Source organism: Aphelocoma coerulescens, chromosome 3, assembly GCF_041296385.1.
Source record: "Aphelocoma coerulescens isolate FSJ_1873_10779 chromosome 3, UR_Acoe_1.0, whole genome shotgun sequence".
NCBI lineage: Eukaryota > Metazoa > Chordata > Aves > Passeriformes > Corvidae > Aphelocoma > Aphelocoma coerulescens.
Window position 1 is genome coordinate 15,852,993 of NC_091016.1, and position 23,262 is coordinate 15,876,254.

Below are 23,262 nucleotides of genomic sequence, written 5' to 3' on the forward strand. Positions count from 1 at the left end.
CCGAGGCCCCTCCCGCGGCTCCGCCCGGAGCCGCCCCGCTGCCGCCCCTCGGCGGGGCCGCCCCCTGCCCGCCCCTGCCCGGCCCGCCGCGGTGCCGCCTCCGCCGGGCTCTCTCCGTACTGGCAGCGGCGCCGCTGGAAGTGCCGCTCGCTCTGGTGCTGGCGGAGCAGCACGCTCTTTTGGCTCCGCCTGGCGCGGGCCCTGGCCCGGCCCCGGCCCCGAACGAGGCCCCTCCGGCGCTTCCGCCCGGAGCCGCCCCGCTGCCGCCCGGCTCCCGCCCCGTCCCCGGCAGCGTCGTCCGCAGCATCGCCGGCAGCTTCCCCGCTCCGAACTCCGCCGCTCGTCAGCTCGGCCGCCGGCCCCGGGGCGGCTCGGGAAGCAGCAGCGCCCGGGGGCCCCGGGCAGAATGCCGAGAGCGCGGTGCCGCCCGCACGGGCGGAGAAGCCTCCCCTGGAGCAGCTCTACCGGCAGGGCCCGCTGCTGGGGAGCGGCGGCTGCGGCAGCGTTTACTCCGGGACCCGGCTCGCCGACGGCGCCCCGGTAAGAGTGGGGCCGGGTCGGAGGGGGGCGGCGGGCGGCGGGCGACGGGCGACGAGCTCAGCCCGCCGCTCGCCTTGACTTGCAGGTGGCCATCAAGCGAGTGTCCCGCGATCGCATCCCGGAGTGGGCGCGGCTGGTGAGTGAAAGCCGGCGGGGCGTGGCGGGCGGGGCTAGGGCGAGGCCCGGGAGGGTGGGAGCCGGGACGCTGCGAGGGGAGCGAGCGTGCAGTGAGCGGGGGCCGCGGAGCGTCCCGGGCCGGGCAATGGCGAGCGGCGCTGGGGCCGGGCCGGGGTGCCGAAGGCTCGGCGCAGCATCGGCCCCGCTGACGGCATCGCGGTCCCCCCCGCAGCACAACGGCGCCCTTGTGCCCCTGGAGCTGGCGCTGCTCTGGATGGTGTCGCGCCCTGGCTTCCGCGGCGTGGTGCGGCTCCTGGACTGGTTCGAGCTGCCCGACGGCTTCGCGCTGGTCATGGAGCGTCCGGAGCGCTGTCAGGACCTCTGGTACTTCCTGGAGGAGCGGGGCTTCCTGACGGAGCCCGTGGCGCGGGGGCTGTTCCGCCAGGTGCTGGAGGCCGTGCGGCACTGCACCAGCCGCGGCGTCCTGCACCGCGACATCAAGGCCGAGAACGTCCTCGTCGACCTGGCCACCGGCGAGGCAAAGCTCATCGACTTCGGGTGCGGCACGGTCCTCCAGGACACCTTCTACACCCGAATGTCAGGTGAGCCCGAAGGCGGGGCCCAGCCGGGCAGCAGAGATTCCCCCCTTTGCTGGCAGAGGGGGAAGAGGGAGGGAGCGAGGGGAAATCCTTCTGCAGCCGGCTGCAGCCAAGTTGCTTTCCGGCGGGGCGAGGGCTGCCTGTTGTGGAACGGGAGCTGGCTGGGAGGGAGCAGCACTCATCAGGGCCTGATGAGCTGCGCCCGTGTCCCGTAGGCACGCCGGAGTACAGCCCGCCGGAGTGGATCCTCTTTGGCTGCTACCATGGCCAGCCAGCCACCATCTGGTCCCTGGGCATCCTGCTCTATGAGCTGGTCTGTGGGCACCTTCCTTTCAACACGGATGAGGACATCATCCGGGGCCAGCTCTTCTTCCCGCCCCGGGTGTCTCAAGGTGGGGATGCGCCTTCACGGCACGGGGGGAGGGGGGGAAGGACGTGGTTGGCAGAGGGCAGGTGGCACGCAGGCGTCCTGCTCTTGCAGCTAGGGAGGAGGCTGATCTGCTGGGGTTAGCTGGAGGAGGTGGCACGTGTGCCTCTGGGCTGCTCTTGTCCGAAAGGGAGGATCGACGGGAAGGTTGGGGTGCAGCTTCCGAGCGCTCCTAGTGTGGCCTGGGCACCGTGGAATCTGGGAGAGCAGGGGCAGGAGCCTTGTCCCGCTGAGCAGCGTTTTCCCGTTTCTCTCCCCAGAGTGCCAGCACCTCATCCGGTGGTGTTTATCCATGGACCCCGCGCACAGGCCGTCCTTGGAAGACCTGTTTGAGCATTCTTGGCTGCAGGACCGTCACCTGGCCCAGGAGAGAGCAGAGATCCATCCCTCTGCACAGTAGGATCCAGGAGCCCAGCAAGCACCAGCTGCACGCGTCTCGGGGCGCTCGAAGAAAACGGCAGAGCGTTTCCCTGCGGCCGTGGCACGGAGGAGAGAGCGCAGCCGAGGAGATGCTTCCGCTGGTCCTCGGCGCCTTGTGGAGGAAGCGGCTCAGTGCTCCCCATCCTATTGGAGAAGTCGTGGCAGTGCGGTGAAGTTGCCACGGACTGGAAAAGGGGAAACATCCCCCTGCAGCTCAATGGCATCGTGATGTCCCCGCAAGCCGAGGCACCGCCGGGGTGTTCTTCTGGAGCACGACCTGGAGCCGGACAACACCGTCCTCAAGCTGGCCGCTGGCGGGGCAAAGCCGGTTGGCTTTGGTTGCGGCCCCTTCCTGGAGGACACGCTCTGCGCCCCGACGGAATCAAGATGAGTCCACAGCCGGCGGAGGGGTGGGGGGATGCTCGTGGTTCCAGGCGTGGCAGGGCTCGGCTGGGCCAGGCGCCGGAGCTTCCCCGCTTGGCAGCGCCGGGGAATATTAATTTTTCCGCCGGCCGCCAAGTTGCTTTTTGGCGGGACAGGGCACGGATGCTGTGCAGGGGGAGCCAGCGCCCGGCCTTGCTGACAGCTTCTGCCACCCAGCCTGGCCCGGGCTGGGGCGGGGGGAGCCAGCCTGGCAAAAGCATCCGTCCGTAGGGACGGGGGGCAGCAGAGGGGGGCGGGTTCCGAAGGCGTGTCCCTGCTGGTCTGCTTTGCGGGCCCTTGAGGAAGGGGTGGGCTTACGCGTGGGAAAGGTGGGATTTTTCCCCAGCCGTGGGAGAGCCTTAATGCTTGCATGGAGTGCTCAGACCCTCCCCAGGCCCGTGAAACGGTGATAACCTTTGACGCTTTTTCTTGCTTCCAGGTCTTGTTTTGAATTGACTTTCATGCAATCGTTCTTTGCTTTTTCCAGGAAGATTGCACCGGGTGCCCGGACTGCGTGGGGAAGCGCTGGCCCCCTGTGTGTGGAGTGCGTCCGGTGCCGGCGCTACCCCGGGGGGCCGCGGTCTGCGGGGCCATCGCCTTCAAGACGGACGAGGACCTCGTGCGGGATCGGCTCCTCTCCTGGCAGCAGGTCTCCAGAGGTGGGTACCCGGCTTCACAGCAACGGGTGGCAGAAGGGCTTCCGGCAGACGGCAGCGGGCACACGAGCATCCCGCTCTTGCAGCTGCTGAGGAGACTGCTCTGCCGTGTTTAAGTGGAGGAGGTGGAACGTGGCCTGCCATGCTGCTCTCCTCTAGAAACGGAGAATTGGCACCGCCAGCAGCCTGGCCCGGGCACAGGCCGTGCTGGGACAGGGGGGACAGGAGCCCTGTCCGGCTGACCGCGGCTTTCTGTTTTCTCTCCCCAGGGTGCCAGCACCTCAGGCACGGAAGCAGCACCGCTCGGCCTGCGAATCTGGGAGGGCTGGAGGGCGGCGGGTGTTAATTTGCTGTCAAAAATAAATCTTGTTCTTGTCGTTGTCATCGGAGCCTTTCTTTCATCCTTTTCCAAGCTTTTGGTCCCCTTCCTCCAGGGTAATCTTTTTGGGTCCTTCCTCAGCCACTCGGTGGCCTTTGGCAGGGGGGGTTAAGCAACGCGAAAATTTCAACAACAGCTCCTGTTGCCAACGGCAGCAGCCCCTTCGAGAGGCCGGAGCTGCCAGCCAGGCCCGCATGTGCTTTGGAAAGGGGAGCGGTTTGCAGGGACGCAGTGGTCGCCCCGCTGCAAAAGCTTGGAGGAAATCAGAAGCGGCAAAATGCCATTTCGGCTCAAGCCCCGCCCAAATACTTCTTCATCTTTCCCCTCTGCTCCAAGATAGGCAGGCAGGGCTGGACTCCGGCAAGGTTCCAAGTTCTTTGTGCTCCCTGGCATCAAAGGGATCACGATGGAAACTCTCGTATGCAGTGACTGCGGTACAGCTCCTGAAGGAAAAAAGGGAGTGTCACGAGATGGGACATCCTTCTTGTCTCCTTTGTCTCCCCAGGAGCCCCTGAGAAAGAGAAATGCCTGCAAGGGCTTTATCTGACTCCTTCCCAGCCAGCCCTTCCCTCCTCGCTTCCGGGTCTCGTTTGCTCCACAGGCCTCATTAGCTCGCTAAACTCAGAGGAGCCCCGGTAGGAAAAATCGCTGCCTGGCGTGGCGCTGGTTGATCCCTGTCTCATCTTGATTCCATTTGCCCTGCTCCCCACCCCCCGCCCCAAAGAGACCAAAGCATCCCCCACAGCCCCACGGTGCTGCACCAGATCCCGGGCACGTGGCCTCCTCCAGTCCTTGGCGGCCTCGGGGAGGCTCCAGAGCCCTGTGTGCGGGACAGCTGCTGCAGCACCCACGGCTGTGCCTGGGGGCAAACAGCGCCCAAGGAGCGGCTGCGCAAGTTCAGAGTCTGAAGCAGAATCCCCGGTGCACGCAAGTGAGAGCTGGGATTTCAGGGGCTGCCAGGAGACGCTGAATTCCTCTCCTCGCTGCCCTTTCTAGCCACAGCCACGCTGATGCAATCGGAAGAATTGCCCCTGCCCAGGCAGCTCTCAGGTAGAAGACTGGCTTTTGCTCCTCATGTTTCTGAGGGGCTAGCTGCCAATTCCTCAGGTTTTCCTTCCAATTTCTGGAGGAAAAACTCTGTGTCACTTGGCTGCGTGTGTTTGCTTTGCTATGGTTTAAATCCCAGCCTAGTAAAGCCTGGGAAGGCTGGTATGTGTCAGGGAAAACTAGTCTGTGAGCTTATGGGGTTTCCTGCCATCACCAGCAGAGTGATGTGTCCTTTGGGGATTCCTCTGGAGACAAAATTAGGCACCTGCTCCCTCCTGCAATATTCTCTTAGATCTTTCTAAAATATCCTAGAAAAGACAGTGAAACTTCATGTCTACTTGCACACCCACTGTTTGAATAGGGGCATTTTTGTCTCTCCGCTAAGTCATTGCTCTTGCACATCAGAAACAGGAACACCAACAAACGGGAATGACGCATGATCCTCCTGCTGGTGCCTCAGAATACTGGTAAGTGCAGATCTGGGTAGCTACCAAGATTAACATTTAATTAGCATTTCATGCTCCTTCAAGATACCCAGATCTCAGGGCATTTTGTTTCCAAGCTGCAGCTATACTGTCACTCTCTGGGGAAGAACAGTCAATAGGAAACAGCGACTGCCAGTATTGCAGGAGTGTGGGGCAAAACCTGAAGTGTCTGTGTGAAAAGGTGAGTGGGAAGAGTGTAATTGCCACAGCCAAAGCTTAATTAGGGCAGCAGGATCACTTCTTTACTGCATGGCTGCAAGATGATCATCAGGGACCTTCTTTTTGTATCTCATGCAGGAAAGGAGCTCTTAATAATACCCTGCTACTGAAACCCACACTGGGATGTAGCTCTGTAGTGGTTCCCAATGAAGCAGATTGCCTGCTTTGTCACTGCCAGCCCTGTGACCCTGCGAGGGACCACAGTTCATCCCACACATGTTCTGTCTCCAGGAAAAGCTTGCCTTGGCTTATTAGAGGGGAAAAAACCAGAAGAATAATAAAATGGACAATTAATCTGGTCACTTTGGAGGACATGCTCATGCTTTCACATGGCAGCCTTGTACCGGCTTGTTAGTCATCGTGAAACATATCCATAGAAAAAACTCCGATCCTATACTACATCTGAATGAAATTCCTTCAGATTATTAAGATTTCTGTTGTCAGGACCAGGATAAAACCCTTCCAACACTCACTTGCAGCTGTCCTGGACTTCTGCAGTCCTTTATGGAAACCTGCTGTAGGTACAGTGTCTGGAGTTGGTTTGGGCCTTTATGAAAGATGTGTGGAACAGTATGCAGGGCTCTCCTAGGAGAAAACTGTTTGTCCAAGACCGGGGACATCGTGCCTGCAGAAGTGGAGTGGCCCCGCTCCCAGCCCAAGAGTCTGTGAGCTGAGCCACGCTGGGGAGAAAAGACACCGAGGGGCACCAGCCCAGCCACTTCACCTGCCATGACCGTTCTGCGGAGCTCTGCCGTGGGGGGGAAGTCGACGCTGGGCGAGCCACCGAGCTTTCATCTGCTGCTAGAACTACTCCGTGATAGCTCCTGTTTTTCCCGAGAGAGAAGCCGGCGCCATCTTGTAACGCGTGTCATGGGCGGGTTTTCCTCTGGCATTTTGGGTCTTTGTTCCAGTGGGAGGACGGTGAGGTCTGACAGTTTGATATCTACAAGTTACTTACTTATTTTTCCTTGCCTTGTGGGCATTCTGTTTGTTAATAAAGTGTTGGGTTTTTTCCACTTTCATCTATTAGTATTCATTTCCTATTGCTGGAAAGGGATTGTTGGAACAGTTTAGAGGAGACAACTTATTCCAGACTGCCCTAAGTTTTCTCAAACTGAGACAGATGGCTTCACATAGGAACAACCCCAAGGCTGCTGAGAGGAAGGCACGGAGGAAGACAAACCTAGTTGTACCGGTTTGGCCAAATTTTGAAATATATCCCCTGAGAGAAGGCAGGTCACCACCCCTCCCCCACCAGCTTCAGGAAAAAATAAATTTTCCTCAAAGGAAAGGGAAAGAGATAAAAACTATTTCTTTAACAAACACACGGGAAAAGGAAAATAATGCTAAATAATAAAAATCTCTCGCTGTGGAGAAAAAACCTGGGAAAGTGTTAAGAGCTCTCCCTTTGGTCTCCTCGGAGCTGGGACTTGGCCCAGGGCCAGGCCCTCTGTGCTCGATGGAAAGTCCTCTTGACGTGCACTGATATTGAAGCAGTCCAGTAGAAAAGAGAGAAAATCTGAAATGCCAGGGAAGGAAAAAATGTTCAACTCTCAGTCTCTCTCTGGAGAAAAAGAAACTGAACAACTGGCCAAAAACTGACCGGGCAGCCGCGAGCCGGGTGCCTCCTCCCTCCCCTGCCACAGCTGGAAAAAAAGTCGCTATCTCTGTGTGACCTTGAACAAGCTGCAAACTGCTTTGAAAAAGTTTTGCTCAGTTTTTCCTTCCCCTTCTCAGGCTCAGTTTAAAGGCATAAAAAGGCACAAAATTAATTTCTGGGCATAGGGCAGCGATAAGGAATACACATCATAAAGTCACCCCAAGACACTAGTATTTCTGAGGGAAATTTTTTTACACCAAACCAACTGGAGTCATCAAACAGCTGACCTGGCGTTTCGAGACATGGGCCAAGGGGGAACCTTTCAGTGTGTTTGGTCAAGGCCGGGCTATGCTCAAGGCAAAGGTGTGTCAGTGTACTCGGCTCCTTCTCTCCTCATGGTGTCCGGCAGGCACAGGAGCCCACAGCTCCTGCAGAAACCATCACGGCACTCCGTGGGAGCAAACTTGTGTCCAGTCCTCACACAGAGCTCTGGTGTCCAGCACTGCACCTCCTTGGAATGAGGAATTGTTGCAGTGCTCTTGGAAGGAGCTAAGGAGGTTTGGCCTTCAGATCAGCTCCTTCCTAGCTCCTGATTTGCTGCCCTGGCTAAGCTGCTGCCTGTGGCAACACTTGGTTCACAGCTGACAGCCCTGCTCTGCTGGCGGACAACCATTGCAGGAGCTTTTGCTGGGGTCATTGAACCTTTCAGATCTTCCCAAGGAGAGCTAAGGAGAGAACTTGTCAAAGGAGCATTGCCTGGGCAAAGCTTTTAACATTAAATCTTTTCTCTGTGCTCATTACCATGCACAGTAAATATTTGAGGAAGCAAACTTCCTGCTCCAGAAATTCCTGCAATCAGTCAGATTGCCAGAAAGAAAACGCAGATTTGGGATGTGTAGTCTCACTTTAATTCATTGTATAGAGAAACACAGGAGCACTTCTTGTGAGCTGTGTGTCTAACCTAAGTGACCTTGCCACTAAGAACTGAGAAAAGTGGGGAGAGATGGAATCAGTGGCACAAGGATCTGCAGTAGGATTCTCCCGCAGGCCTGAGGAAACTGCCCCGGGGTTCCACTGGGCCATGGCTTTTTACATCAAAACTTCATGCTTCACACTGGGGTGGTGAATCTTCCCTGGCCTTATCAGGCCACACTGTGATCTCAGAAATGCTTGTTAGGCCTCAGCCTTGATGAACAGCCCCTGGACTAAGCTCCTCTTGAGCTTGCCCAAAACACTGAGTGCTCCCAGAACTTGTGCTGTCTAACCAGATCCTGGGGTTTTCTATGAACAGTCTTGGAAACTACTTTTCTTGCCTGAATGCCATAACATCCTTCTTCTCGCACTTCCAAAGACAGGCTGCTGACCCAAAGTGCGGCCATGAGGAAGCATTTTATGACTGAAGCCCACTGTCTTGTGGCCCATCAACAGCGGCCCAAAAGGAAGCCCTCGAAGCTCTCCTGGACCACAGCAGCTGCCACTGGCAACCTCCAGTGGGGCCTCTCAGAGCCAGCGAGCTCAAGTTTCCTGTACTCACAGGATCGTCGATCAACAATGGATCCTGGGCCAATCCCCCCACTCCTCACGGCTCCAGTTTAACTACTGTTAAGCTTGAGTGCTGTTAAGCTTTTAGGCCACATTCCTTTTCATCCTTGTCCTTTCTCTCCCTTTGTCAAAACCCGTCTAAACATACACACACACACAACACACACACACACAGAGTTCTCAGTTCATGTCTGGTTTGATTGACTGCATTTTGTGTGTTGCTTTTTTCCCTTGTTGTGCCTTAAAGGACTAGTAAGTAATAGTGTGAATGTTGCCAACAAATTTTGTTGAGCTGTTACTTCATATTCTGCACTAGTTTGAAAGCAAACCAGTGAGAAATCACAAGACAGAACTGTAATTTAATAGGAAAATGAAAATAATTGCAATAGTACAAGAACACTGACAGAGTCAGGATACAACCTGACACCCTGTTAATCAGGGTGGTGGTAGCAGCCCAGATGAAGTGGTCCTATTGAAGCAGTGATCCTGTTGAAGGGTCTGGTCTTCGGCTGAAGGTCCAGTAGTAACTCTTATCCTCTGGGAACCCAGGAGGGAAGAGCTGCTTGTGCTTCAATCCTACCTGATTATATCCAGGTGGGAATGCTTGGCTCCTCCCCCTGGGTGGAGCATCTCCCAAGGGGCTGATGTAATTCTATGAGTCATGCAGTGGGTCATTGCTTGCCCATTAAACAGAGATAGCCTCCAGAGGGATTTAGCAAGGATGAGTCATGGTAGGAGATAACAAACACAGCCCCATCTCTTTTAACAGCTTGTGAAGGTGACAATAGAATACATACTGTTGGTTGCATCTTACACTGTAACCTAGGACATATTCAATCTGGTTTTACTGATAACCTTGACAGTGAATTTTTAAGCAATCTCAGACACTCGTTCATAACAAGCCTTGGGAGCATGAGCTACAGGGCTGACATTGGAAAGCAGGAGAATCACTCTAAAGTGCCGAGTTTAAATGTCCATTTCATTGCTCTTCTATTTATTTCACTCGATTAAGCCAAGCCAAGCTTTTCTTGGAGGCAGAATGTGTGTGGGACGTACTACGCCATTATCCCATAACTCTGGGCTGAATGGCACCCAGGCTGCAGTACAGATTTGAGGAACCCTTGTCACCTGTTCAATAACCTCACAGTTCGCTCATCCTTCTGCAAACAAGTCGCAAACAACGCTGTTGGACTGCTGTCCTGGGTAAATATACATACAGATGCCTTTTCCAAAGCAGTGCCTCTTTTGCCAGTGAAATACACGTCCTCTTCTTACCTATGGAATTGTGATTGAAGACACCTCTGAGCCAGATCTGTCTGAGATTGCAAAGGAGCAAAGCTTTGGGATTTGGGCACATTCTCTTTGTTGCTTTGCTCAGGCCTTTTGTGAGCACAGAATACATTGAGGCAGAAAACTGTAGACTACACAGGATCTTCTGGGTCCATTGTCCCCCAAACATGGTAATAGGTGGCCCCATTGGAATGCTAACTAACAAACAGCAGCACAAATGACATGAAGAAAACATGGCAAAAGAGGAAGAGGAGAGGCCCTGTGAGGAAAGAATACCGTGAGACAATGGCTTGTTGAGTCAGCTGCACTCTGACAACCTCTAGGCCAGCAGGTCTCACATTCTCGGCTTGTTTTTTTTAAAAATTATTTTATTTAAAACTGAAAAAAAACCCCTCAAAATAAAAGATATACAGTTGAAAATCTATTTTCAAATTTTAAAATATAAAATTACAACACATTTATTCAAACCTACATCTACATGTCAGAACATATGTACATCTGTAACTACAAAGCCTAATGTAAAAATCCAAATCTTCAAACATTCTTCAGACAGGCAGAACCCTCTTCCTGAGCTTGAGGAAAGAGAGCTCTTCTGGACAGGAGGCAAGGGCTTTGACGGTTAGGGAACATAGGAAATGTCCAAGGAAAACTTCTTGATAAGACTGTACCAGTCATGCCTGCAAAGTGGAGACACAAAATATAAGAGAGGCCGCAATGCAAACCTAAAGCATCTGAAGCTACGTATTTAATGGGACAGACCACCTGGAAACTTCTAAAGAGCTGCACAGGGAAACACGCTCCTGCCAGCAGCCACTTGAGGCAGACCAGGGAGACACCCTGACCCACTTCCAGAGAGCCAGCACAGGAACAGCCTGGCCTCCGGGCTGCCCTGGGACAGCAGGGAGCCCAGAGCCCTGTGCTTTCCAGGAATGGCTCAGCTGCACACGCACCCTCCTGCTCCTCTCCCGGCCCCACAGCTGAGCAGCCCTACAGCTACACGGGGCACTGGGAGCTGCACAGCTCATTGCAGGGGGCACATGCAGGGCAGAACTGTTCCCTGGCAATGTGCCCAGGCTCTCTAGGCTGGCACAAGAGCCTTCCTCCCGCCAGAGAGCGGCCCAGCTCCCTCCTTACCTCTTTGTGAGGCTGAGCCATGCTCAGCCTTCACCGTGTCCTCCCTGGCAGTGACCCCGGGGGCAGCGCTGCTCAGCTGCCCCTGCCGGGGCTCCTGGGCCAAGGCCCCCTGAGCAGGCTGTGAGCGGAGACCTGCACTGCCAAGCCTGGGGGTCTGCACAGCATCCTTGCAGCCAGGCAGAGGCGGGAGGGCACCAGGGTGGGGAGGCCACACAGGGCCCTCCTTAGGCATGGTCTCCATCCACTTCTTCCTTGAGGTTTTGTCTCCAGAAGAAGCTGTAGATCAGGTACAAGGGAAGAAGTGAGTTAGTCGAACTCCAGCCTCTGCTATCTACTCATTGAATGGGTAAGTCATCCAAGGATTTTTTAAGTATTGAGAAGTTTGCTTTGTTTTTATCTTTCATGAAACTAGCATCACTGTGATTGTTCTTAACAGTATGGACCTGGCAAGCCTGAAGGGCAAGGTGGAAGGCTGCAATGATAAGAGGGGAAAAAACCCATTCCTTCTTGAGACTGGGCTTCTGTGCATACCAAGTACAGACCCACACAGTCCTGACTGCTGTTCCTGCAAACCAGCAAGACCTCTCAGCAAGCAGGCAGGCCTTGCTGGTGTTTTAATAGCACCGTTATAACATCCTCAGGGTTTGAGCTGATCAGCCAGCAGACGAAGAAGGGGAAATTTATTTTTAGTGAGACCTGACATTGATGGCTAAGATAGAAACAGGCCTTGCATCTTATGACCATGTCCACTTTGTGGTCTGCTGTGGCCACAGTCCCTGTCCTTACTGGCAGTATGAGTGATTTGGCTACTGAGAAAAAGGAGAAAGCAGAGTAAACCAAGGACAGAATGTTGTGATGCCTTGGGCATCCTTGCAGGATCATCTGTACCTGTCAGCCACCTACTCTGACACAGAGCCCGCACTGACCACCATCGACCAGTCTTCCCTGAAATCTGCTGGGATTTTTTTCCATTTGGCCGAGGCCTTTCATCTCCATTCTATCCTCACCTTTTTCTTCAGCGGTCTTTCCTTTTCCAGTGAAGTCCATGTTCGAACCCGTGCTTCTGCCTCGCAGAAGTATCTGGGTTTGAATTTGGGAACGCTCTCGGCGTAGACAGCGACGGGAGCTTGGTACCCAGCCTTAGAACAAGGTCGGGGGACTCCAATCGCCAGCAGTCGGCGCAGAGAGGCAGAGCCGGACGCGTCTCCTGCCGCTGTGCCTGTGACACCCGCGACCTTCACAACCTCAGCGCGGGGCTGCCCCTTTGTGACACGCTCGCCCGTGGTTCTCTCGTTTCCATGGCCGCAAAACCCCCATCCCAACACCATCCCCTTCCCTTCCCAAGGGCAGCCAGCCCTAAGCCCCAGCAGGCTAGGCCTGTGGGTTTGACACTGTCTAGGAGGAAAGGCACTTTCCAAAGCTACTTCTCAAGGCATTTATTTTTGTAACTCCCACTCAGATCTGGGCTGGGTTTTGCACTTTTTGGATTTGATTTTTTCTGTTCACAACAAACGAAGGGCTGGCACATGAACAGTGGTACCCCATGTTAGAAGTTGAAGAAGCTTTGCACTCTCCATTAGATATCCCCAGTATTCAAGCAGCCCATATCTGTAGGGAACAAACTGGCCTATCCAAACAATCCACTTTTGCTCTACTTCATTTTTCTAGGGGTTTATTCCCTGCTTTCCTTCCTGCAGAGACACCCAAACCCAACATAAACATGACCTGCCTCAAAATATTTCTGATCTTGGCTAATCCTAACAATTGAAAATCTTCCTAATGGAAAAACCACTGGGCAGGTCATTCTGAAATGCTCTCCAACAGAGCTCCTAAAACTCAGAGAACTAATCATTCTCTACAGTCCTCCACCGATGATAAAATCATGTGGCAGCCAAGCGGTAAAAAAAAAAGAATAACTTTCTGAAATCAGGATTTTTTTCCCCCTGTAGAACATTACAGTCAATAGTAAAAGAGAGAAAGATAAGCTTTAATGAGATAGCTCACTCCTATTACCGCAGGCCTGGTTCCTACGGTATATCACTGTGTCCCACAGCCATAGGGAGGCGGAGGAGAGAAGATCCAGCAGGCAGGAATTGTGCAGCAAGATTGATTCATTGAATTATTTTACAAAGTCTTTTATAGACTTTTTTCTTCATAGTCTAATTGGACAAAGGACCAGCCACCCCTTGGGGGTGATTGGCTAAAATCCTAAAACATCCATTGTCAAAATATTTTTCTACTATACCATAAACAAGACTTTTCAAGGTTGCAGGTGTCTTGGGTGTTTACATTCCCTGCTACCTCTTCTGTGAGAGAGAAAAGTCTCTCACAGACTTAGAAAATAGCAAGAAAATCCTCGCTAACAGTATTTTTGTACCTACACACTCCTAGTCCAGAATTAATCCAGCAAAAATGCCACCTTACATACTCAGCAATTCTTCTCCCCAGATGCATTCAGCATTCCAGCTGCATATCAGCAATTAAGGAATCATTCCAAAGGGGCCGTGCCCAGGATTTGGCAGAACTAACCCTGAGGCAAGGGATCAGTGGGTCTCATCCCTTTTTCTGCATCAGCAAAATTATTTGTTCAAATCTCATCTTTCCCATCTATTAAAGGAAGCTTTGCCCCCTGCAATAGATGCTCCCAGTATTCAGCGGGCCGATATGATCCGTGTATCTGTAGGGTGTAAATTGGCCATGCAAATGTTCTCCTTCCTTGTGGCAGGGGTTCATTCCTGCTTTCTTTCCTGCAGACACACCCAAACCCAACATTAACATCACCTGCCTCAAAACAATTCTCATCTTGGCTGTCCCTGAACATTCAAAACTATACACAGAGCGTTTCCCTGTCCCCCGGGACAGGCTCTAAGGCTGGGCTCTCACTTGCACGGAATGAAGAAGAGCTGCTGCACTTGCCAGCGGCTCTGGGGTCTCGCGATCAGCGCTTTGAGCGCAGCTTTTGTACCCACTCCGCCTCCCTGAGCCGAGCAGCATTCCTGGCCATCGGCACCGCCGCTGCAGGCCAACATCCTCCGGGCACAGCTGCAGGAAGGAGATTGCAACGAGTCCTGGCTGAAGGAGTCTCCAGTCTGCTGCAGCCCTTCACCTGGGGCGGAATTGTCTTGTGCCGCCATGGGGGGAGCAAAGGGGCGATGGGCTCTGTGCAGATGAGGGTCTCCTCGGTGTGCTGCTGGTCGCTGGGCCCCACACAGCTGCTGGTGCGTTGCCCCGCAGCATCAGGAGCCTGCATGGAAAAATAACACTGCCAGTGCAAGTGACAGCCACCCATCCCTGCCATGGCCCTGCCCACAGGGCGTCCTGCCTACCAAACTGCTCGAGTCAGGTCATGTTAGAGCAACATAAAAAATGTTCAAATGATGCATTTTGCACATTCTGTCAAAATCATGGCCATACAGTCCACATGTTGGAGGCAGACTGCTGTCAGCAGAATGGGGGAAGCCCCAGCAGCTGCTCTCCCCATGGCAGGATGCCCATGGCAGCAGAGGCAAGTCTCTGACCTTGCCCACTGCAGTGGGACCCAGGACAGTGCTTTGGAGTTGTTCCCACGGAACTCAGGCTGCTGCTACAGCAGCAACATCACTTCACACATTTGATAAGAAAGAGTTGGAATGGCACACAGGACTTGCCCCAAGAGCTACAAATAAAAGGCGGGGTGGTTAGAAGAGTTTGCTCCTTTTTAATACAAGCAGGCCTGGATTTAAGCAGGGACACTGGGCTAATCATACTGGGGACTGCTTTATAAGCCTTGTCTCTAGCAATTCCCACCAGCCTGCAAGATTTTGTCAGTAGAAAGGGGTAGCTAAGGTTTTACAGCACATCCATGAGCAAGTCTGGGCCAGAACTCAAAAGCACAAGACAAATACTCCCAAATCTGCCCCCCATGGGGAAAGGAAGCAGAAAAGCAGATGAAACAAGTGCCATTGAAGCTAAATTGCCTGCATTTATCTTCTGGTCCAACCTTTCTGTACAAAATCTCCTCAATTCAAACACACAGCTTAAGATCAAGGAATAAAAGTGTTTCGAGAGCATTTAGAATCACAGGTTTAGAATCACAGAGGAGGTTTAGAATCACAGAACTGTTTCCATTGGGAAAGACCTTTAAGATCACAGAGTCCCCCCAATAACCTGAGGCCGCTAACACTGCCAAGGCCACCACTAAAGCATATCCCAGGACGGGATGCCATTGGCCTTCTTGGCCACCTGGGCACACGCTGGCTCACGTTCAGCCACTGCCAAGCAGCACCCTCAGCTCCTTTTCTGCTGGGCAGCTTTCCAGCCACTCTGCCCCCGGCCTGTAGCCTTCCGTGGGGTTGTTGTGGCCCAAGTGCAGGACGGGACACTTCACCTTGTTGAACCTCATACAACTGACCTCAGCCCATGATCCAGCCTGGCCAGATCTCTCTGTAGAGACTTCCTACCCTCCAGCAGATCAACGCTCCCACCCAGCTTGGCGTCGTCTGCAAACTGGCTGAGATGCCCTTGATCCTCTCCTCCAGATCATTGATAAAGATATGAAACACGACTGGCCCCAGTGCTGAGCCCTGGGGAACACCACTTGGGACCAGCCACCAACTGCATTTAATTCCATTTAATTCCACCACTCCCTGGGCTCGCCCATCCTGACAGTCTTCACCCAGGGAAGGAAGAGTACATTAAGTACTTCAGGCTTTTCTTCATGCTTTGTTCTATGTTTCCCCCCACATCCAGTAAAAGGCAGAGATTCTCCTCAGCCCTCCTTTTGTTGCTGTTGTATTTACAGAAATAGTTCTACTCTCTTTTGCAAGTTTCTAGGAAGAAATTCTTTACTGGGAGGCTGCTGAGGTACAGGGAACAAGTTACCCAGAGAAGCTGTGGATGCCCCAAGCCTGGAAGCATTCAAGGCCAGGTTGGATTGAGCCCTGAGCAACCTCGTCTAGTGGAAGATGTCCCTGCCCACAGCCAGGGCTTTGGAAGTAGAAAATCTCTCAGGATCTTTCCAATATAAATCATTCTGTGATTCTATGATTTCCCAGGAGGAGTCACATTAAATATGGGCGTTGTTTCTGGTTTCTCTCCCCACTTGCAGGTGGCCATCAAGCGAGTGTCCCGCGATCGCATCCCGGAGTGGGCGCTCCCCACCCCCCGCCCCAAAGAGACCAAAGCATCCCCCACAGCCCCACGGTGCTGCACCAGATCCCGGGCACGTGGCCTCCTCCAGTCCTTGGTGGCCTCGGGGAGGCTCCAGAGCCCTGTGTGCGGGACAGCTGCTGCAGCACCCACCGCTGTGCCTGGGGGCAAACAGCGCCCAAGGAGCGGCTGCGCAAGTTCAGAGTCTGAAGCAGAATCCCCGGTGCACGCAAGTGAGAGCTGGGATTTCAGGGGCTGCCAGGAGACGCTGAATTCCTCTCCTCGCTGCCCTTTCTAGCCACGGCCACGCTGATGCAATCGGAAGAATTGCCCCTGCCCAGGCAGCTCTCAGGTAGAAGACTGGCTTTTGCTCCTCATGTTTCTGAGGGGCTAGCTGCCAATTCCTCAGGTTTTCCTTCCAATTAATACGGGGTTATGACTATTTTTACTAGTTTATTACTAGTTTATTTCTAGTTTTACTTCCTGCAGCTCCCTGTGAGCGAGGAAGCACCACAAACCCTCTCCCTCAAAGCCTTGAGGTACTGCCCAAGCAGAACTTTTTCATGCTCTTTCCTCCTGGTGATTTTATAATCTCGTCCACAGTCTGAAAGCAAACTGATGCCGTAGGCAAAAGCTTGACCTTGGAACCCTAGGGCACTTTCTGTGCGTGTGTTTGTGTCCCCACGGCCTTCGGGTGAGCCTGGTGAGGCCGAGGCCTGGGGCCCTCAAGATGGCGCCGGGGAGCCCCCGGGGCAGCGGGGCGGGGCGGCAGAGGGTGGATTTCCCCCGAGCGAGGGAGCGAGGGAGCGGCGGGGAAAGGCGCGGGGAGCAGGGGAGGCACAAAGGCCCCGGCTCTCTGGCAAGCGGGCGGCCAGTCGCCAACTGCTGGCTCCCGGAGCCGCTGGCAGGGCCGTGTCTCCTCCACGCCGGTGACACTGCACCTGCAGCGCTGCATCCGGCTCTGCCGGGCTCCCCAGCACGGACGGCAAGGACACGGACGGGCTGGAGCACGTGCGGACGGGGGACACCGAGATTTAGCGAGCGCTGGAGCACCTCTCCTGCAAGGAAAGGCTGAGACAGCTGGGCTTCTTCAGCCGGCAAAAGACACTTAGGCTTAGGCTCGACGGAACCGTGGCCTTCCAGGACCTGACGGCAACCTACAAGAAAGCTGGAGAGGGACTTTGGACAAGGGCAGGCAAGGACAGGACAAGGGAGAATGGATCCAAACGGAAAGAGAGTAGGTTTAGATGAGGTATTCAGAAAAATGACTCTCGTGGCACAGGTTGCCCGGAGAAGGTGTGGCTACCCCCTCCCTGGCAGTGTTCAAGGCCAGGCTGGATGGAGCTCTAGACAAGCCCTTGGTCCAGTGCCAGGGGTCCCTAGCCACAGCAGGGGGGCTTGCAACGACGTGATCTTTCAGGTCCCGTCCAAGCCAAACCATGCCGTGACTCCGTGATTCTGGGATACTTCCCCTCCTCATCCTCTGGCAGAAAAAGAAGCTTGGGACCAAGTTCCACATTGCAGACTCTGTCTTTTGGCAGCCTGCAACTGTCTCAACAGAGGATGAAAAGAGATGACATTACTGACACGATTTATCTTTTCTACCTGAAAATTAAAGGCTCCACTCCTGTCCACTGTCGCACAACCATCAGGACAGGGAACTCTTCCCGGTGAAATGCTTCATCTCACCCAAGGAAGAAGAAAGCTACAAGCCCACACTTTTCTTTATTTCTGTATTGATTTATTAGGTTATTTCTTTCACGGGCATTTATTTCTTTGTTTGCTTCTTCCCTTCCGCGGGGCGCGCGCCGGCTCCTCCGGTGGGCTCGCGCAGGGAACGGACGAACGGAACGGCCGCGCGCTCCGGCGGCTCAGCGGCAGCAGCAGCGGCAGCAGCAGCGGCAGCAGCAGCGGCAGCAGCAGCGGCAGCGCCTCTCTCGATCGGTTTTCCACTCGGATTTCCGCTCGCTCTCCGTCCCCTTCTCCCTCTCACACTCCACTCACTCCCGTCCCGTCCCGTCCCGTCCCGTCCCGTCCCGTCCCGTCCCGTCCCGTCCCGTCCCGTCCCTGTCTCCGCCTCTCCCAGCGCGGCTCATGCCGCGTCCCGCGGACCGCCCCTCTGCGGGGCCGCCCCGTGCCCGCCGCGGTGCCGCCTCCGCCGGGCTCTCTCCGTCCTGGCAGCGGCTCTGGTGCTGGCGGAGCAGCACGCTCTTTTGGCTCCGCCTGGCGCGGGCCCTGGCCCGGCCCCGGCCGAGGCCCCTCCCGCGGCTCCGCCCGGAGCCGCCCCGCTGCCGCCCCTCGGCGGGGCCGCCCCCTGCCCGCCCCTGCCCGGCCCGCCGCGGTGCCGCCTCCGCCGGGCTCTCTCCGTACTGGCAGCGGCGCCGCTGGAAGTGCCGCTCGCTCTGGTGCTGGCGGAGCAGCACGCTCTTTTGGCTCCGCCTGGCGCGGGCCCTGGCCCGGCCCCGGCCCCGAACGAGGCCCCTCCGGCGCTTCCGCCCGGAGCCGCCCCGCTGCCGCCCGGCTCCCGCCCCGTCCCCGGCAGCGTCGTCCGCAGCATCGCCGGCAGCTTCCCCGCTCCGAACTCCGCCGCTCGTCAGCTCGGCCGCCGGCCCCGGGGCGGCTCGGGAAGCAGCAGCGCCCGGGGGCCCCGGGCAGAATGCCGAGAGCGCGGTGCCGCCCGCACGGGCGGAGAAGCCTCCCCTGGAGCAGCTCTACCGGCAGGGCCCGCTGCTGGGGAGCGGCGGCTGCGGCAGCGTTTACTCCGGGACCCGGCTCGCCGACGGCGCCCCGGTAAGAGTGGGGCCGGGTCGGAGGGGGGCGGCGGGCGGCGGGCGACGGGCGACGAGCTCAGCCCGCCGCTCGCCTTGACTTGCAGGTGGCCATCAAGCGAGTGTCCCGCGATCGCATCCCGGAGTGGGCGCGGCTGGTGAGTGAAAGCCGGCGGGGCGTGGCGGGCGGGGCTAGGGCGAGGCCCGGGAGGGTGGGAGCCGGGACGCTGCGAGGGGAGCGAGCGTGCAGTGAGCGGGGGCCGCGGAGCGTCCCGGGCCGGGCAATGGCGAGCGGCGGTGGGGCCGGGCCGGGGTGCCGAAGGCTCGGCGCAGCATCGGCCCCGCTGACGGCATCGCGGTCCCCCCCGCAGCACAACGGCGCCCTTGTGCCCCTGGAGCTGGCGCTGCTCTGGATGGTGTCGCGCCCTGGCTTCCGCGGCGTGGTGCGGCTCCTGGACTGGTTCGAGCTGCCCGACGGCTTCGCGCTGGTCATGGAGCGTCCGGAGCGCTGTCAGGACCTCTGGTACTTCCTGGAGGAGCGGGGCTTCCTGACGGAGCCCGTGGCGCGGGGGCTGTTCCGCCAGGTGCTGGAGGCCGTGCGGCACTGCACCAGCCGCGGCGTCCTGCACCGCGACATCAAGGCCGAGAACGTCCTCGTCGACCTGGCCACCGGCGAGGCAAAGCTCATCGACTTCGGGTGCGGCACGGTCCTCCAGGACACCTTCTACACCCGAATGTCAGGTGAGCCCGAAGGCGGGGCCCAGCCGGGCAGCAGAGATTCCCCCCTTTGCTGGCAGAGGGGGAAGAGGGAGGGAGCGAGGGGAAATCCTTCTGCAGCCGGCTGCAGCCAAGTTGCTTTCCGGCGGGGCGAGGGCTGCCTGTTGTGGAACGGGAGCTGGCTGGGAGGGAGCAGCACTCATCAGGGCCTGATGAGCTGCGCCCGTGTCCCGTAGGCACGCCGGAGTACAGCCCGCCGGAGTGGATCCTCTTTGGCTGCTACCATGGCCAGCCAGCCACCATCTGGTCCCTGGGCATCCTGCTCTATGAGCTGGTCTGTGGGCACCTTCCTTTCAACACGGATGAGGACATCATCCGGGGCCAGCTCTTCTTCCCGCCCCGGGTGTCTCAAGGTGGGGATGCGCCTTCACGGCACGGGGGGAGGGGGGGAAGGACGTGGTTGGCAGAGGGCAGGTGGCACGCAGGCGTCCTGCTCTTGCAGCTAGGGAGGAGGCTGATCTGCTGGGGTTAGCTGGAGGAGGTGGCACGTGTGCCTCTGGGCTGCTCTTGTCCGAAAGGGAGGATCGACGGGAAGGTTGGGGTGCAGCTTCCGAGCGCTCCTAGTGTGGCCTGGGCACCGTGGAATCTGGGAGAGCAGGGGCAGGAGCCTTGTCCCGCTGAGCAGCGTTTTCCCGTTTCTCTCCCCAGAGTGCCAGCACCTCATCCGGTGGTGTTTATCCATGGACCCCGCGCACAGGCCGTCCTTGGAAGACCTGTTTGAGCATTCTTGGCTGCAGGACCGTCACCTGGCCCAGGAGAGAGCAGAGATCCATCCCTCTGCACAGTAGGATCCAGGAGCCCAGCAAGCACCAGCTGCACGCGTCTCGGGGCGCTCGAAGAAAACGGCAGAGCGTTTCCCTGCGGCCGTGGCACGGAGGAGAGAGCGCAGCCGAGGAGATGCTTCCGCTGGTCCTCGGCGCCTTGTGGAGGAAGCGGCTCAGTGCTCCCCATCCTATTGGAGAAGTCGTGGCAGTGCGGTGAAGTTGCCACGGACTGGAAAAGGGGAAACATCCCCCTGCAGCTCAATGGCATCGTGATGTCCCCGCAAGCCGAGGCACCGCCGGGGTGTTCTTCTGGAGCACGACCTGGAGCCGGACAACACCGTCCTCGAGCTGGCCGCTGGCGGGGCAAAGCCGGTTGGCTTTGGTTGCGGCCCCTTCCTGGAGGACACGCTCTGCGCCCCGACGGAATCAAGATGAGTCCACAGCCGGCGGAGGGATGGGGGGATGCTCGTGGTTCCAGGCGTGGCAGGGCTCGGCCGGGCCAGGCGCCGGAGCTTCCCCGCTTGGCGGCACCGGGGAATATTAATTTTTCCGCCGGCCGCCAAGTTGCTTTTTGGCGGGACAGGGCACGGATGCTGTGCAGGGGGAGCCAGCGCCCGGCCTTGCTGACAGCTTCTGCCACCCAGCCTGGCCCGGGCTGGGGCGGGGGGAGCCAGCCTGGCAAAAGCATCCGTCCGTAGGGACGGGGGGCAGCAGAGGGGGGCGGGTTCCGAAGGCGTGCCCCTGCTGGTCTGCTTTGCGGGCCCTTGAGGAAGGGGTGGGCTTACGCGTGGGAAAGGTGGGGTTTTTCCCCAGCCGTGGAGAGCCTTAATGCTTGCATGGAGTGCTCAGACCCTCCCCAGGCCCGTGATACGGTGATAACCTTTGACGCTTTTTCTTGCTTCCAGGTCTTGTTTTGAATTGACTTTCATGCAATCGTTCTTTGCTTTTTCCAGGAAGATTGCACCGGGTGCCCGGACCGCATGGGGAAGCGCTGGCCCCCTGTGTGTGGAGTGCGTCCGGTGCCGGCGCTACCCCGGGGGGCCGCGGTCTGCGGGGCCATCGCCTTCAAGACGGACGAGGACCTCGTGCGGGATCGGCTCCTCTCCTGGCAGCAGGTCTCCAGAGGTGGGTACCCGGCTTCACAGCAACGGGTGGCAGAAGGGCTTCCGGCAGACGGCAGCGGGCACACGAGCATCCCGCTCTTGCAGCTGCTGAGGAGACTGCTCTGCCGTGTTTAAATGGAGGAGGTGGAACGTGGCCTGCCATGCTGCTCTCCTCTAGAAACGGAGAATTGGCACCGCCAGCAGCCTGGCCCGGGCACAGGCCGTGCTGGGACAGGGGGGACAGGAGCCCTGTCCGGCTGACCGCGGCTTTCTGGTTTCTCTCCCCAGGGTGCCAGCACCTCAGGCACGGAAGCAGCACCGCTCGGCCTGCGAATCTGGGAGGGCTGGAGGGCGGCGGGTGTTAATTTGCTGTCAAAAATAAATCTTGTTCTTGTCGCTGTCATCGGAGCCTTTCTTTCATCCTTTTCCAAGCTTTTGGTCCCCTTCCTCCAGGGTAATCTTTTTGTGTCCTTCCTCAGCCACTCGGTGGCCTTTGGCAGGGGGGGTTAAGCAACGCGAAAATTTCAACAACAGCTCCTGTTGCCAACGGCAGCAGCCCCTTCGAGAGGCCGGAGCTGCCAGCCAGGCCCGCGTGTGCTTTGGAAAGGGGAGCGGTTTGCAGGGACGCAGTGGTCGCCCCGCTGCAAAAGCTGGGAGGAAATCAGAAGCGGCAAAATGCCATTTCGGCTCAAGCCCCGCCCAAATACTTCTTCATCTTTCCCCTCTGCTCCAAGATAGGCAGGCAGGGCTGGACTCCGGCAAGGTTCCAAGTTCTTTGTGCTCCCTGGCATCAAAGGGATCACGATGGAAACTCTCGTATGCAGTGACTGCGGTACAGCTCCTGAAGGAAAAAAGGGAGTGTCACGAGATGGGACATCCTTCTTGTCTCCTTTGTCTCCCCAGGAGCCCCTGAGAAAGAGAAATGCCTGCAAGGGCTTTATCTGACTCCTTCCCAGCCAGCCCTTCCCTCCTCGCTCCCGGGTCTCGTTTGCTCCGCAGGCCTCATTAGCTCGCTAAACTCAGAGGAGCCCCGGTAGGAAAAATCGCTGCCTGGCGTGGCGCTGGTTGATCCCTGTCTCATCTTGATTCCATTTGCCCTGCTCCCCACCCCCCGCCCCAAAGAGACCAAAGCATCCCCCACAGCCCCACGGTGCTGCACCAGATCCCGGGCACGTGGCCTCCTCCAGTCCTTGGCGGCCTCGGGGAGGCTCCAGAGCCCTGTGTGCGGGACAGCTGCTGCAGCACCCACCGCTGTGCCTGGGGGCAAACAGCGCCCAAGGAGCGGCTGCGCAAGTTCAGAGTCTGAAGCAGAATCCCCGGTGCACGCAAGTGAGAGCTGGGATTTCAGGGGCTGCCAGGAGACGCTGAATTCCTCTCCTCGCTGCCCTTTCTAGCCACGGCCACGCTGATGCAATCGGAAGAATTGCCCCTGCCCAGGCAGCTCTCAGGTAGAAGACTGGCTTTTGCTCCTCATGTTTCTGAGGGGCTAGCTGCCAATTCCTCAGGTTTTCCTTCCAATTTCTGGAGGAAAAACTCTGTGTCACTTGGCTGCGTGTGTTTGCTTTGCTATGGTTTAAATCCCAGCCTAGTAAAGCCTGGGAAGGCTGGTATGTGTCAGGGAAAACTAGTCTGTGAGCTTATGGGGTTTCCTGCCATCACCAGCAGAGTGATGTGTCCTTTGGGGATTCCTCTGGAGACAAAATTAGGCACCTGCTCCCTCCTGCAATATTCTCTTAGATCTTTCTAAAATATCCTAGAAAAGACAGTGAAACTTCATGTCTACTTGCACACCCACTGTTTGAATAGGGGCATTTTTGTCTCTCCGCTAAGTCATTGCTCTTGCAC

General features: G+C 56.9%; 2 protein-coding genes across 2 annotated transcripts; both read left to right on the forward strand.

The window, feature by feature from the left end:
- Positions 1 to 45: 45 nt before the first annotated feature.
- On the forward strand, positions 46 to 3,384 carry LOC138107008 (serine/threonine-protein kinase pim-1-like; the record flags this gene model as incomplete). Its single annotated transcript, XM_069008339.1, has 5 exons — positions 46 to 540; positions 626 to 676; positions 890 to 1,259; positions 1,472 to 1,648; positions 1,944 to 3,384. Coding segments are annotated over 5 exons (1,233 nt in total), but the record flags the coding sequence as incomplete, so codon positions are not given.
- LOC138107009 (serine/threonine-protein kinase pim-1-like) lies at positions 2,193 to 21,525 on the forward strand. The gene is made up of 7 exons (XM_069008340.1): positions 2,193 to 2,267; positions 3,014 to 3,185; positions 18,302 to 18,795; positions 18,881 to 18,931; positions 19,145 to 19,514; positions 19,727 to 19,903; positions 20,199 to 21,525. The coding sequence occupies exons 1-7, from the start codon at positions 2,193 to 2,195 to the stop codon at positions 20,336 to 20,338; spliced, it is 1,479 nt and encodes a 492-aa protein (XP_068864441.1). The 3' UTR covers positions 20,339 to 21,525.
- Positions 21,526 to 23,262: the final 1,737 nt, after the last annotated feature.